Here is a 15,942-nt window from a genome sequence, read left to right on the forward strand (position 1 = left end):
ATATAAATAAAACAAATTATTATTATTATTATTATTATTATTAGAACTTCTCACTACTAGCTATTCTGGCTAGGGCTGATGGCATGTACAGTTCAAATCTCTGGAGGGCCACAGTTATCCATTTCTGCCTTTGGTAGGCTGTATTGTCTGTACCAAGGCCATTCTAAAACACTTTGCCACTTGAGTTGGAAGGTAAGATGGGACCCCTGCCCAGTGCAATTCCACAAACTGAAGGTTGGTGGCTGCATTTTACTTCCCGTGTGGATACCAAAATTCATGGATTCTCAAGGCCCATGATATACGATCGTGTAGTAAAAGGGTGTCCTTTAAAATGGCAAAATTAAGGTTTGCTTTTTGGATTGTGTGTGTGTGTTGGAATATTTTCAAGCTCTGGATGGTTGAATTCGTGGATGAAGAATCCATGGATACGGAGGGTCGGCTGTTGTTTGTGATAGGACTGTATTAACGGACCGTGAGCTATCTTAAAGAGGTGCAGGCAGGCCATGTGAAATACAGAGCTCTGTTCTCTGACACTTTGGCATCATTCCCTGCTCCTCAGCATTCAGTGGTGTCACTAGGATTGGTATCACCCACATGACTGCACCCCATGCCAGCCAGAAGATGGAGTGACAGACATTGTGGGAATTGGGGAGTCCCCATATATACACATCACACCACATCACCTACCCGTCAAAAGTTCAGGTTCTCTAAACGCAAGAGCACACACTTGGCCTCAGAGAAGCCCCCCACAACCCCCTTCCCTCCACCTTCTTGGCTTGCTAGGCCACTGTTACTCGTGGGATGCTGCCCTTGGGGATACATAGTTGGTCCAGCCAGGGTGAGGAGGTTGGGTGTAGAGAATCCTCCTCCTCTTCCTCCTCCTCCTGAGCAAGAGCAGCCATGGTAGGAGATGGTGGGAGCAAAGGTAGCAGAGTCCAGCACAGAGGTGCCTCAGCACTTGCCCCCAGCACTGCAGCTCCCACCAACCTGGATGAGGTCTCCTTGGAGCACTGTCAATGTTGTCACCACCCCAGTGCTACAATCTCCTCTGTGGTGTGTACCCCCTGCAACCCCCAAGGATGCCCCTGCTTCCTGAGGTGACAGCTATAGTTTGCCTAACAGTAAAGCCATGGTAAGGTATTTATGGGGATAATAAGTCAGTTTACGACTCATGGCAATAATTACTGCCCCAGCTCATCCATAAGGCTGTACTTTCAGTTCTGATCAGGAGGCATAGGATTATGGGAAACTGAAATACCTGACAGTTGTCATCAGTCATAGCCCGAACAAAGGCCAATGCGGCTGAGGTAGTGGAGCGAATGGTTTCTGTCCGGCCTCGGTGGAAGCGACGGAGAGAGGCTGACTCTGCAGTGGGGCACAGTTCCCCGTGCGCTCTAAGGTAGACATAGCACACAGAAATAAGTACGCACATCGTCCACACCATGCAATGCTACCCACACATATAACCTACACCCCCCAGATGAGTCAGGCTGCCTATACAATAGCATGCATTTCTGTTTTGCTTTATCTATTCTGAGATAACTAGCACTAATTTTTCATAATGGGAAAAGCTACTTCTTGGACCAGCTCATGCTGCCAAGCTTTGCTCTTTCTAAAAGAAACTGAGCAACAACCTCCACATTAAACAAGCTTCATGCCATCTACCAAGAGCACCATCTCACCTGTAATAGGCTAACTGCAGTGCCACCTGGAGGACAGAGTCTGGACTCAGCCTATGGTGTTTGAGAAGCTCCTTGCCAAATCCACGGTAAGTGAAACAGCTGATATCCAGATCAGTAATGAGACTGGTAAGAGAGAAAAGACAGAAAGATAATTCAGCCAATATCCTTTTGATACAGGTTAGATGGCATTCTTACCACACCAAAGAAATATTTCTTATCCCTTTGCTCCAGAGGTGGGCATCTGCTAGTGGTTGGGGCTGCACTGACACCCCCCCCCGCCCCCGTCAGACTTTGGATTTTTAAATTTAGTTATTTAGTTTTGAATACCTGTATTTGTATATATGTACATAATGTCCTCCTCACACTCCAATTTAACTTTTTTTAAAAACCAAACATCTATCCACCCATGCTCTGCTCTCTTCCAAACCTAGCTTAAATGCCAGGACATAAAAACATCAGCCAGTCACCAGAATCTTTATGGGGCATTGGCAGTTTGATCACAGTACACCAATTCTATATCACTCATATTAGTCATTCATTCATTTCTGCTCTCAGTTTAAAGTGTTGATATTAATCCTGAAAGCCCTGAACATAGGGCAGGGGATTGCTTGCTCTCTCTCTCTCTCTCTCTCTCTCCTTCTTTCCTTCTGTTATTCCTTTAATAGTGTTTTATTCCAATCATTCCAAAGCAGTTACCACCACAATATTAAAATTCACAAAATATAATGCATTCATTCAATCAAACCACAAAACAGTGATAAAGCAACTACCCCATATACTCATGTATAAGTCGAGAAATTTAGGTAAAAAAACTGAGGTCAACTTATACACAGATCAATTCAGTCCTGAGCATCTCTCCAGCTGGGTTTCCTACGCGGGTGAAAGCCTAGCTGAGGAGAGGCTGGGAAGGACAACCTATTGCCTTGCAGCCTCTACCCAGCCAGGCTCCCTGCTGAAGTCTGATCCCCGACTTATCCACAGGTCACATAAAAATCCACAATTTTGGCCCCAAAAGTTGACCTCGACTTATACACGAGTTTAACTTAATAGTTGAGTATATACGGCACATTTAAAGCAGCAGATTAGTGATCAGGTCAATGAAAGTGTTTAGCTGGTGGCACAAACAACTGACATTGGGAATTGGCTTAATCTCACTGGGGAGGTTTTCACATGTGATGGGTATCCTCTATATGGTAAGAGCATTATTTATACAGCAACCAACAAAGTTCATTACACTGCAGTACAATGGGCCCTTAGTATCTTCTAGGGTTTGGTTCCAGGATTCAACTCCCCCACCCACTGTGGATACCAAAATCTGTGGATGCTCACATCCCATTACATACAGTGGGGTAGTAAAATGATGTCCCTTATATAAAATGGCAAAATCACGGTTTGCTTTTGGAAATTATTATTATTAGTAGTAGTATAATAGGATGGTGGAATCTGTGGAAGCAGAACCCATGGACACAGAGGGCTGACTATATTGTAGGTGTCCATAGCACAGAAATTGAGACAAGTCCATTAGGAAGAGAAGACTGAAGGGTGGTGTGATTGCCACTTTTAAATATTTTAAGGCATACCATATAGAAGATGGAACATGTTTGTTTTCTGCTGTTCCAGAGACAAGGACATAAACCAATAGTTTCAAACTCAAGAGGAAAAAAGATTCCAACCCGTTACAGACCACTTCTTGATGTTAAGAGCAGTTCAACAGTGGAACAGGCTACCCTGGTGGGGCATGGAGTCTCCTTTGGAAAGATGGAGATGGCCATCTTTCAGGAGTGCCTTAGTTGTGCATTCCTCCATGACATGAGGTTGGACTAGATATCCCTTGCATTCCATTCCAACTCTGTGATTTTATGATTCTAGAAAAAAGCTGGTTTTTTGCTTGTTTGTTTTTGTATCTCACACTACACTACTGAAATTCAGTGATCATCCACACTAACAAAATCTGATGGCAAGAGAATAAAACCGTTTAAATCAAGCAAGAAAGAGTCTCCCTTATCTGAATTGCTTGGGAACGAAAATGTTCTGGATTTTGGATTTTTAAATTTAGTTATTTAGTTTTGAATACCTGTATTTGTATATATGTACATAATGAGATATCTTGGAGACGGGACCCAACTGTAAATACAAAATTCATTTATGTTTCATACACACTGTATACACATAGCCTGAAGGTTATTTTATATAATATTGTAAAATAATTTTATGTGTGAAACAAAGTTTGTGTACATTGAACTATAAGAAAGAAAAGGTATCACTATCTCAGTGACCCATGAAAAATGTTTTAGCTTTTGGAATATTTTGGAATTCAGGATAAAAGAGACTGAAACTGTACTGATTTTGAAAAGGTTTACATCTGATCATTTTTGGCTGGGAATGGAGTTGTAGCCTGAGGCACTGATTCATGGACTTGCTGAAACGGCCCACTCCAGTCTATACTAAATGCAGCTGAGGAAGTAGACTGAAGTCTACAAAAGCTCATGCTGCCAACTTCTTTTTTTTCAGTTAATCTCAAAAGTACTACAAGATCTCTCTACATACTGATTCCACAGACACATGGCTATATCTTTGAATTCCAGTCTATACTTTTTATGTTCTCTGCCCACACTCTAAGGTCAACTTCAGACACCCTGCATTCAACTATAGTCCATGAGATAATATTCTAATCTTCTTTCCCCATGGCAGCTAGGTCTCCCTTTACTCTGAATTTTCCTCAGGCCTGGAGAGGTGACTACCTCTTCCCTGCTTTTTGAGAAACAGTGCTGTGTTTCTTTAGCTGCCACAGGTGGGCTTAAAAGAAACCCATTTGTAAGGAGCAAAATGGGTCTGCTTTAAAAGTTGAGAAATGCTAGATAATGAAACCACAGCAGGTCCTTCAATCTGGCTGGAGTCCACCTTCCTTTCCAATGTGCTTTATAACAAATTCTACCCTGTGTAAGCGAAAGCTCATTGTACCAGTTGCTGTTACAATTGTGCAATATGAACTAACCAATGCTGATTACTGAATACTCTATTGTTGATTGTTAAAACTAATTTTGAACTGATATCGCCTAATGAAATCATGAGAACCTCTCTACTGTACATGTGGGTTGACATCTTTCTGTACCTTCACAATGTGAGCGTGTGCATTTCTGATTTGTGCTAATAAAGTTGTTCCTCTTTCCTCCTGGTACAGATAGCCAGGGCAATATGTTCTGGAGAGAAGAGAATCTCTTTGGCCAAATATGACAATCTTTCCAGTCCATGAACACTCAGGGTAGCAGCCTGGTTTTGGCCCTGCATCTCAGCTCTCCCCTTTACTTATACCTTCCACACAACACCACAAACTCACATGTCCAGGTTCTGTTTTGCATGTTCAATGTCACGCTTGATTTCTGGTGTGAAGTAGAAGTAGAGCTTCTTAGGCAACTGCAGAGGAATCAGGGGGGCACGGACTGTAACAGGATCTTTGCTGGAATGCAATGGATGGGGTGGTTGGGAGAAGAGAAAATCACATTATTACAGGCAATAACAGGTTAAATAATAGCACAGACCAATTAATCTTTCTCATATCATAAACACTAAGAGCCAGTGTTGTATAGTGGCTTGAGGTTAGGACTAGGATTCTAGACATCAAGGTTCAATTCCCTGCTTGGCTGTGGAAACCCACTGGATGACCCTGGGCAAATCAGGCCCTCTCAGCCCCAGAAAACCTCTGCAGACTTGAAATGCATGGACTTGAAAACCTGCGAAGGGGCAACCACTATTCAACTTAATGGGGCACGTGCTCATGGCACCCACCCCTCATGCACATGCCCCTGCAAGATTTCAAACCCATGGGAGGGGGTCCGGAATGGAACCTCTGCGAGTTCGAAGGGGCAACCGTAGTCAAATCCCTAGTGCGAGCAAAAAGTTCCTCCAGATGGAAAAGTATAGGGTATACCACGGGTGGGCAACTGTGGAAGGGTAGGGGGGCATGTTATCCCCTTCAAAAGAATCTGAAGGGTCACACTCACTCCTGGAATCCCTTCCTTTTTGTCCCCAAATACCCTTTGGGAGACAAGGGGACATTTTTACCATATTTTGAGGCCTATTTGGGCCATTTTAGGAGAGGCTTATTTTTTTAACAACAGGAAGTGAGTGTTGCCCCCAGACATGGTGGGAATGTCCCCCAAACTCTTTAGACAGCATTCTGGGGCAAGCAATTTTTTTTTGGGGGGGGGATTTGCAAAACTTTTGTTTAACCCCATTGGGGAAGTGATTCCCCAAATGTAGTGGAATTGCCTTCTACACCCCCTTTCTAGGTTTTTAGAACCATTTTAGAGCAAAACAATTTTTTGGGGGGGAAACAATCTTTGACCCTCTGGAGGGCCTTGGCAACCACAAAATGGCCCTAGGACCACTTGTGGCCCTTGTGCTTGACACATCCTTGCTTGACCAGTCCTCCCTCTTGAAAACCTGAAGTGCACATCAAAGTCAATATACCAGAGAGTTTGCTCCATGCTTCAGAGTAAGTATTACTTTATTTGTCACATCTTTATCACAAAATTTTCATGTCTTGCCAAAATGTGTACTGAAGAGTTGAAGTGGTGGGGAGATATGGTCCCTTGAACTACATGTTAAGCAGCCTTCATTGTAACAAAAGTAAATATAGTATCTGTGAAGGATATGCTCCCTGATTTACTATGGAAACATGAAATAGTGGATAATAATGAACCCTACTGAAATGAATGAATTCCAGAAGATATTGACCATTGAGTTGCACTGGAGGACCTAGAGACTCCTAGACAGAACACCAAACTAGCATTTCTAAATCCTCCAGTGCAAATGTATGGTCAACTTGTGCTGGAAGCATGGCATGAAATCATGCTGAGTACTTAGAAAATGCCTAGAGAGAACATATTTTTTCAGATGTGGGTAAATGAAACCATGGGCACCAGTCCTGCGATACAGGGGTCATAATGTAAATGGATATCTAAATCAGCGGAGGTATGATAATGGGACCAGAAGTGAGCAACATATGATCCTCCACATGTCACTGGCTAGTCAGCATGGTCAATAGTGAAGGATGGTGAGAATTCCAGTCCAACAACATCTGGAGGACCAAACGTTGTCCATCACTGCTCTAGAAAGAAAGAAAAAAACCCACACTTTTCATTTACTACATATGAACATGACAAACTTCCTGAAATTAATTCATGTTGAAATGAACTTGAGCATCCAACCACCTTTAAAACAGATTCTCTACATTTCTCATTTTCTCAGTTCAGCCCCTGCAGAAAGCCAAACAGAAAGCCCTGCCCACACATCCATGAATCACATCTGAGTAGTCCTCCGTTCTTCTCCCAGGAGTTCCTTACCAGTAGTCAAGGACGTGATCGATGATTGTGGCAATCGGAGGCCCCTCGGCAACGGCTTGCTCATAAAGCACCCCACAAGAGCCATCTTCTCCTATAATGAACTGTGAATCAGAGGAAAGGACAGGTTATGTGGAAGAAACAGAAATGAGAAGTAATTTCTGGCTCCATAAGGACAGCTCTTGGACAACTGAGGTTACTATTCATGTGCGTCTTTCCATGTATTGGAATAGCAGAACTGTAGACAGCCAGCATGGTGTAGACAGCCAGCATGTTGTAGTGGTTTGACAATTGGTCTGTGACCTTGGAACCAGGGTACGAATCCCTGCTCAGCCATGTAAACGCACTGGGTGACCTTGGACAAGTCACCATCTCTCAGCCCCAAAGGAAGGAAGGCAAAGGCAAACTCTTCTGAAGAAACTTGCCAAGAAGAAAACCTCATGGCAGGTTCACCTTAGAGTGGTCCACAGTTGGAAATGACTTGAAGGCACACAACAACAACAGCAGTGGTTTGACTATGATTCTGGTGACCAAGTTTGAATCTCTGCTTAGCCTTGGAAATCTTCTGGGTGAATTTTGGCAAGTCACACTCTCTGAGGCTTAGAGGAAGGTGAAGACAAACCTTCTTTGAACAAATCTTGACAGGAAAACCCCGTGATAGGATTGCCATAACCCAGAAACAACTTGAAGGCACACAACAACTGGAGGGATCCCATCTAGCTCAACTCCATGCTTAGGCTGAAAATCCGCAGCTAACAAATGACCACCCAAGCTCTGTTGAAAAACCTCCCACAAAGGAGAGTCCATCATATTTGAGGCAGCATGTTTCACTGCTGAACCACTTTTCCCAGCAGGAAATCTTCCTAATGTTTAGTCGAGTTTTGAACTTCAACTCCCAGCACTGACAAGGCTGGGTATAAATGATGAGAGTTGTAGGGTAAAACATCCGGAGGCTCAGTTAAATGTTCAGAGTGTAGCTCAGGGTAATGAACCTTTCAGCTCTTCAGACATTTTGGTCTACAGCTCCCACAACTCCTTGAGGTTTGCCAGATGAGCTGGAGATGCTGGGGCTTGTAGACCAAAATTTATGGAGGAACTAAAGTTTTCCCACTTCATTCCTTCAAAAAATATCCCATCTTTCTCTGAATATAGGATTTTTGAAAGGCAAATTATAATGCAAATGTTTCAACACCTGATAAATAAGAAATTCCACTGAAAAATACTAATTTTAAAAGGATGGAAACATTTAAAACATAGAGGTGAAAAATATATATAGTCTTTCCATTAAAAGACCCTGTTGCAACCACAAGTTAACAGAAAATGGCCTATCTAAATGTAAAGTCAAAGGCTTTCATGGCCGGCATCCATAGTTTTTTTGTGGGTTTTTCAGGCTATGTGGCCATGTTCCAGAAAAGTTTCTTCCTGACATTTTGCCAGCATCTGTGGCTGGCATCTTCAGATGTTTAATACTAAATGTTTAATATTAATTACTACTACTACCACCACTGTAACTATTGTTGTTGTTAATACTACTACTAAGACTATATCCCATCTTTTTCCCCAGCTCTGTAATTGAAGGGTACATTTACATTGCAGGAATAATGCAGTTTGACACCCTTTAACTGCCATGGCTCCATCCTACAGAATCATGGCCTTGTAGTTTTGTGAGGAAGCAGCACTTTTTGGCAGAGAAGGCTAAAGACTGCAAATCCCAGGATTCCACAGAATGGAGCTACAGCACTTAAACTGGTGTCAAACTGCATTTTTTCTACAATGTAGATAACCCGTAAGAGGCTTAGAACAGATTTAAAAATGCAAATTCACAAAATACAAAAGTTAAAATGTATTTAAACTATGAAAAATTTTAAACCAGTTAAAATGTAATCCTACACACACTCCAACAAAACAAATATAAAATTCCAGTATATTGTTTAGCGCTTATGTAAGGTCTACAAGCTAAATATCTACACTCTAATCTACACTCTAAAAGTCCAACTACTTCCATGTTTGAACACAAAGGTTAGGCCTTTCCCCCTGTGCTTCTAAAAGGAACTGGCCTGGCTTTCACCGTGTGGTTATTCTCACCTGCAGAGTCTTATCAAACCAGCGATTGCCACTATTGGAGTAGCTCCCTCCACCATGTAACATCTGTGCTGCCAGTCGGCTCGCTGCTCTGGCATCTGACACTTTTAGGACCGGGGCATCCAGGCAGATGGTGAAGAGGCTACGCTGAATGGCACGTGCTGATTCCCGGTTCAGCTTGTCTAGGAGAGAACAGGAAAGGTTACATCAAGGAAGTTGATAAAGTGTTCATTCCCTGTTTAATGGAGCACCAACTTTTAATGGACTTGAGAATGTGTTACTAACGTCAGCTGTCCACACAGGTGGGCTGAAGACCTTAGTGCTTAATCCTGGTTGAGATATGGAATATATAGTGAAACCACTGGTTGGCACACCACACAAGCGCAATCTACAATGCTGCAGGATTAGTGTATATACTCATGTATAAAGGGCAGTGGAGAACAGGGAGCCTGGGGGATGTCTCATCCACGGGATTGACAGGATCAACTCAAGGCCAGTTAAAAACAAAAGTCTAGAAATGTTCACAAAAAAACTGACCCCAAAAAACTGGGTCGACCTATCCACAGATCAATGTACTGTAAGTATTGTAAAAAAGCTAAAGGTAGTCCCTTAACATGAATGTCAAGTCATAACCAACTATAGGGGTGGTTTTCTGTGAGTTTTTCGGACTTCACATGTAGGAGTGGTGCTCATCTCTGTTACTAAGCCAAAGAGCCAGTGTTGTCTGAAGGTTGCTCTGGTGGTCATGTGGCCAGTATGACTGCACCTAATGCTGTTACCTTCCCACTGAAGTGGTACCTATTTATCTACCTGTGTTTGTATGCTTTCAAACTGCTAGGTTGGCAGAAGCTGGGATTAGTGACAGGAGCTCACCTCATCATGCAGCACTCGTGCCAACCTTCCTATCTTCCAGTCATCAGAATTGGTGTCTTAACCACTAAGTCACTGCACGCCGTGTACTTCACTGTATATACCCATGTATAAGTCTAGAAATTTAGGTTAAAAAATTGACCTAAAAATCCTGAGTCGACTTATCCATGGGTCAATATAAGTACTGTATCTTAACTCTTATTTAAAAGAAGGAACCATCTTCTGGTGAAAAGCAAGAGTATAATATGTGAAGCACTGACTACTCTCTCATGCATCCAGTCTTAAGAGTAAGCACAAAGAGTTGTGTCTGATGGAATTTCATAAGTTCTTTGACATTGTTTTTGCTTTGTTTCATCTTTTAGATCTTTGCTATATGCCCCTTAATTTTACCCTCGACTTATTTACGGGTCATAGCAAAATCCATAATTTTGACCCCAAAACTTGCCCTCGACTTATACATGAGGTCAACTTATAGCCGAGTATATATGGAAAATACTTTAAAGTAAGTACTGTACTTTAACTCTTATCAAAAAAAGGAACTATCCCCTTCTCTGAGTAGAGTGGCAAAAGGCGAGTACTTAGTTATCCCAAAAGCACCGAAAGTACCAACCCCTCTACTCACTCCACCACAGTGCTGCTCCTGGCCTTTCTGAATGCCTGGATAGCAAAATGGTGGTGGTGACAGCTTTTTGGTGCTTCCTTTCAAAGAAGCACTGAGAGTAGAGGGAATTGGTGCTTCTTTTGGGTTCTCCCGGGACAGATTACGCTCTCAACTTCCACCACTCTACTCAGAGAAGGGGGTGGTTCCATATATATATATATATATATATAGAGAGAGAGAGAGAGAGAGTTAATACTGTACCTTAATTTTACATCCTTTTTGATATGTGTGTGTTTTCTCAGCCCCACCTGCCCCAGGTCGCCTCCCCCACACCTCAACCCATCATGGGTTTTTCTAGGCAAGATTTGTTCAGAGGAGGTTTGTCATTGCCTTCCTCTGAGGCTGAGAGCATATGACTTGCCCAAGGTCATCCAGCGGGTTTCATGGCCGAGCAGGGAAATCAAACCCTGGTCTCCAGAGTCATACTCCAACACTCAAACCACTAGTTCACTCTGGCTCCAGCCTTTCAGGTGTGTACAAACAGTTAAGCCTGCTGGAATTTTGTAAGTTCTTTGGCATGGTTTTCCTTTGGTTTGTCTTCTACATCCTTTGTTACATGCCCCTACAGTATACCCTTGACTTATCCATGGGTCATATCAAAATCCATAATTCTGGCCCCCAAACCTTGCCTTGACTTATACTGAATATATAAAGTAAGTAGAAATGAATGGATGCTAGTATATGCAGCAATTTCATATGGAAGTTGGTACACATCACTTCTGACAACCAGAGCCACCCTGTTGGTAATATTTATGTCTGAAGATTTATGTCATGAAGAGTCTAGCATATTGTTTTAATGAAAATGTTAACATTCAGTGTTAAATTAATCAGAGAAAGCAGAACAGCTGACAACATTTTGGGGCAATATGGTATCCACTTATTCAGTACATAAATGCAAATACAGAAAGAACAGGAACACCAGGTCAGGTTATTCATCTTCAGTAAGCTATCATTTGAAATAGGTTTATCGGTAATGAGAATGAGATCTAGAGAAGAAAAATGACTTAAAAAAAGAAAAGGCTTGCTAAACTATAATTAATGGTACACTGGAAATAGTGAAGTGATGCCACAATACAGACGCCCCGCAACCCTAACACATCTTCCGTACATCAAAATGGCAGTTCCCTGTACAGACAGGCACCGCCATTTTGGCACTGTCATTATGGCACCACAAAAAGAACCCGCTTTTCACGGGTTCTTTTTGCTCCCCGAGGAAGCCGCGTGGTTTGTCCACTGCGGCTTCCTTGCGGAGCAAACCAGGGCGCCGACAGACCACCCTTTTTGGGCAGTCTGTACCGGGCCTGAGTCTGTCCTACTTTGGACACATCATGAGATAATGTGACTCAATGGAAAATAAAATAATTCTTGTGAATGTGGGAGGCAGTAGGAAAAGAGGTAGGCTGCACTACACATAGACTGATTCAAAGAAAAAACCAATAGCAGCCCTAAGTTTGCAAGGGTAGAGCAGGGAAGTTGATGAATGGGTATCTTGGAGGTCTCCCATTCATAGGATCGCCATAAGCTGAAGACACATAACAACAAAATAAATCATTTGAATTTGAATTATGAACACACCACGAGGCATGATTCATGTTACAATTAATCCTGTTTCCACACCATTTCTCTGCCTGGCATGTACCTCTCATCAGAGTGGTGTAGGCCTGTCCCCATGTGTGCCGGTGGTCGCTGGTCAAAACCCCCAAGGGTTCTTTGTCCGTCTTCCAAGACTGGGCACGAATTCGCTGGAGCTGCCAATGCAGCTGGTCAACGGTGAGAGGAGTCCCATCACTATTGTACACTTCCAGCTGGAAGAACTGAGGGAGAAATGAGAGGAGAATAAAAATGAGGTGCTTCCAGCCACAATATGGAGCTGTTCTCTTTTGAACACCCGGGGTGCTCATTTTAATCTATAAATCTCCTGGATACTTCAAAGGTTGCTGCCACACTGCAGAATTAATGCAGTTTGACACTGCTTTATAAACTTCATGGCTCTATCCTATGGAATTCTGAAATCTGTAGCATGTTGGGGCACCAGAGCTCTCTGACAGAGAAAACTAAGTATCTCACAAAACTACAAATCCCATGGCATGGCAGCCATAGCAGTTAATGTGGTGTCAAACTGCATTAATTCTGAAGTGTGGCATTGAAATATATTATTTTAAAAAATCTGCAGTGTGGCAGCAATTGGAGATGATGATTGTGATGATGATGATGATGATGATGATGATGATGATACTAATACTAATGTTTATTTATAATGCCCTTTCCACCAGTGGGTGGAACATCGAACATATACAGTTAAAAACAAAGACAACAAAACCTAACACCACAAATAAAATTCCCAACATCCCACCAGCCACTGCCCATCTCAGTGACCTCAGGCACAACTCAGCAACTTAATATGGTGAATCCAAGAGGATGGGTGAGATCCTCCTCCAGATGGAGGTACAAGGAAGCCACAGATGTGGAGCCAGATCTTGGAAAGGCTTGCAGCCTTTATAGAGCTGTGTGGGATGGTGGAAAAGGCAATAATCTTTTGCCTGTAGTTCTTAGATTCCTAGGTGATGCATGCCATGGTAGCTAAGCTGCCAGGTACTGAAGGAGATTAGAGCCCAGAGCTCTAAGTACAAGAACCGAAAGTCTGAAGCAGGTTGAACTGGTAGCCAAGTAGATCATAGAGTAGACTGGCAACTTTAAGTTTTGGGAAAGGCTGCTCCCAGGAGCCCCAGGTAGCATGACCCCTGGCCATGTAGGCTTGGACTTCTGGGAGTCCAAACCCCCCATTATTTTTCCCAGGTTCTGGGACAGAAGCAAAGAATCAGTGCCCCATTTCCCACAGTGGCCAACTAAAGGATAATGATGTTGTTGTTGATGATTATTATTGTTGTCCTATCATGATGGTGGTGGTGGTGGTGATGATGATGATGATGATCATCATCATCATCATCATCATATCATCATTCTGTCCTTCCTCAGTCTGGAACTCAAGGCAATTTACAAGAATTAAAGCAGCTAAAAGGTTTACATGGAGCAAAGGTTTTTAACGAGTTAAACCGAATACACATTAAGATAAAAAAATACCAATAAAGGTAAAAGCAGTTTTAAAAAAACATTTAAAAACAGCAGCAACAACAACAACCAAAGAATATAAAGCAGAATATGAAAGGCCCTGAGGGCCGAAAGGCCTGTTGAAACAGAAAGGTCTATATGAAAGGATAGAAAGGAGGGTGTCTGTCTAATCTTTCTGGGAAGGGAGTTCCAAAGCCTGGGGCAGATGTACCTGCAAGGGAGGTGAAAAAAGACACAGTTCCTCCCCAAAAGATCTCAAAAGAGACTCACAGAGGACCGTGAGATCACCTGCAGGAAGCCCTAGGTTGGACTGTTGTGCTGGTCTATGACCGTAATAAAGATCCTATTCTAAGTTTGGACTGAAAGCCCTCTCATCCAGAGTCCAGAAAGTCATTTTATCCAACTTTTTTTTTTTAAAAAAAGACACACCACCTTCCAAAAAGCAACTTCTCCCCATGGCTGTTATTCGGTGGCATGCTGTCTCTGATCCTGGAGCTCATGGTGCAACAGCCCCCATGCTTGTGTGTATGTGTCTGTGTGTACCTTCAAGTCGCCGGTTGATTGATAGCATTCCCATGAATCTCATAGGATTTCCTTAGGTAAGGAAATATAAGTCCCCTCCTCTGAAATATAGTATACAGCAACTGATTTTTGTTGGCAGTCTCGCATCCATGTACAAAGCATGGCTGATCCTACTCAGCTTCCAAGATCAGACCAGATCTGGTGCAGTATTTAGGCTGCAACCACTACCATTAATAGCCTGTTAAATCCTCTGAGAGCCAACAAACATATGAAGCTGCTTGTACCAAGTCATGCCTTTCCTCCATCTAGCTAAGTACTGCCAACTCTACTAGGCAGCAGTCCTTTAAAGTCTAAGACAGAAAGGAGAACCCTTAGCCCTGCTGCTCTAGATTCATTAATGGGAAGTCTAAAGCCTGAACAAAGCAGCTACCTTATAGATTGCCCACCAGGAGTCTTCAAGAAATGTGGGACCAAAACTCCAACTAAATTCCTGTTTTAAAAAAGAGGGGGGCACCCGGAGTTGAACCAGGGACCTCTTGATCTGCAGTCAAATGCTCTACCGCTGAGCTATACCCCCAATACATATGGTTAATTCCAACACTCTAGTTATACATACTGGTTTTGCCACATGGTTCTCTTCCATATACTGATGAGTAATGGTTCTCCAACATTACACCTACAGGGAAATTTTCCTATAATAATCAGTTAAGACTACTTGGTATATCCCACTCATATGGCGTTAACAGGTTTATTTTGACTGCACTTTTCACAAAGCCTTCCTAAAGGCTAACAACCATTAACGTTCCAGAAAAAACAAGGACTGAACATTCAACTCCATTCCTCCAAAAAGAGGGGGGCACCCAGACTTGAACGCGGGACCTCTTGATCTGCAGTCAAATGGTCTACCACTGAGCTATACCCCCAATACACAAGCATACCCGACAAGCAACATACTTCAGGATACTGGTTTTGCCACTTAGTTCTCTATCATATGTTTAATGAGTAATAGTTTAAGATTACCTATGGGCTACCTGTCCCACATAAATGTTGCCGCTAAGGAACAGCCTACTGCATATTCCTCCACTGCAAAAAAACAAGCCAACCCACAAAAGTGTTTTTTCTTTCCTGGAAATTTGCCGCAGACCAGAAGCCAAGAGCTTGCAGACTGCACCAGTCCATTGACCACCACTTTTAATAATGATGTGTTTGAGTACACAGAACTCCAGTTACAACTATGGGAGCTTACACCTTGGAAAACACTCAGCACCTTTGGGGATGTCGGCCTGTCTTAGTTTCAGGGCCTAATAAATGCTTTCAGTACTTCTGGACAATTCACTAGCCTTGTTCAGTTGTTCACCTGAGTGTACAGGGGGCTACAGGTGAACAACTGTACAGAGTGTACAGACATCCATATACAGGTATACCTCAATTGATGTGTGAAGTTGATGTGCTGCATTTTTAACAGGAACCATTGGTAGTGGAGGCAGAAATAGCACGAGAAGAATAGGGTTAGAGACACCACACACAAAAAGAAGAGCAGTTCAACATATTTCAGCAACTGTTTTATTCTAAACTAACCATATGCATATGTGAAAGTGCAAGTAAGCTTTGCATAAGCAAACAAAAACATTCTGAACCTTCTAGAGACCACATGAAAGCTTCTTCCAAAGTGCATTCAAGAATATTTTTTATTTTTTCATCAGTCTCCAATTCC

The 15,942-nt window shown here is 42.6% G+C and overlaps 1 protein-coding gene and 1 non-coding gene across 2 annotated transcripts in view; both read right to left on the reverse strand.

Annotated features, from left to right (window-relative positions):
* Positions 1–15,942, reverse strand: part of LOC121921279 (carnitine O-acetyltransferase-like) — a 55,148-nt gene that overhangs the window by 8,599 nt on the left and 30,607 nt on the right. The window contains exons 6-11 of the mRNA XM_042449114.1: positions 12,277–12,451; positions 9,110–9,288; positions 7,028–7,128; positions 5,020–5,139; positions 1,683–1,805; positions 1,259–1,394 (exon numbers count right to left, since the gene is read on the reverse strand). Of these exons, the coding sequence (XP_042305048.1) occupies positions 1,259–1,394; positions 1,683–1,805; positions 5,020–5,139; positions 7,028–7,128; positions 9,110–9,288; positions 12,277–12,451 (834 nt within the window). The remainder of the gene's footprint in view (positions 1–1,258; positions 1,395–1,682; positions 1,806–5,019; positions 5,140–7,027; positions 7,129–9,109; positions 9,289–12,276; positions 12,452–15,942) is intronic.
* TRNAC-GCA lies at positions 14,734–14,805 on the reverse strand. The gene has a single exon. It is a non-coding gene; the product is annotated as a tRNA-Cys (tRNA).

This window comes from Sceloporus undulatus, chromosome 2 (assembly GCF_019175285.1).
Source record: "Sceloporus undulatus isolate JIND9_A2432 ecotype Alabama chromosome 2, SceUnd_v1.1, whole genome shotgun sequence".
Taxonomy (NCBI): Eukaryota; Metazoa; Chordata; class Lepidosauria; order Squamata; family Phrynosomatidae; genus Sceloporus; species Sceloporus undulatus.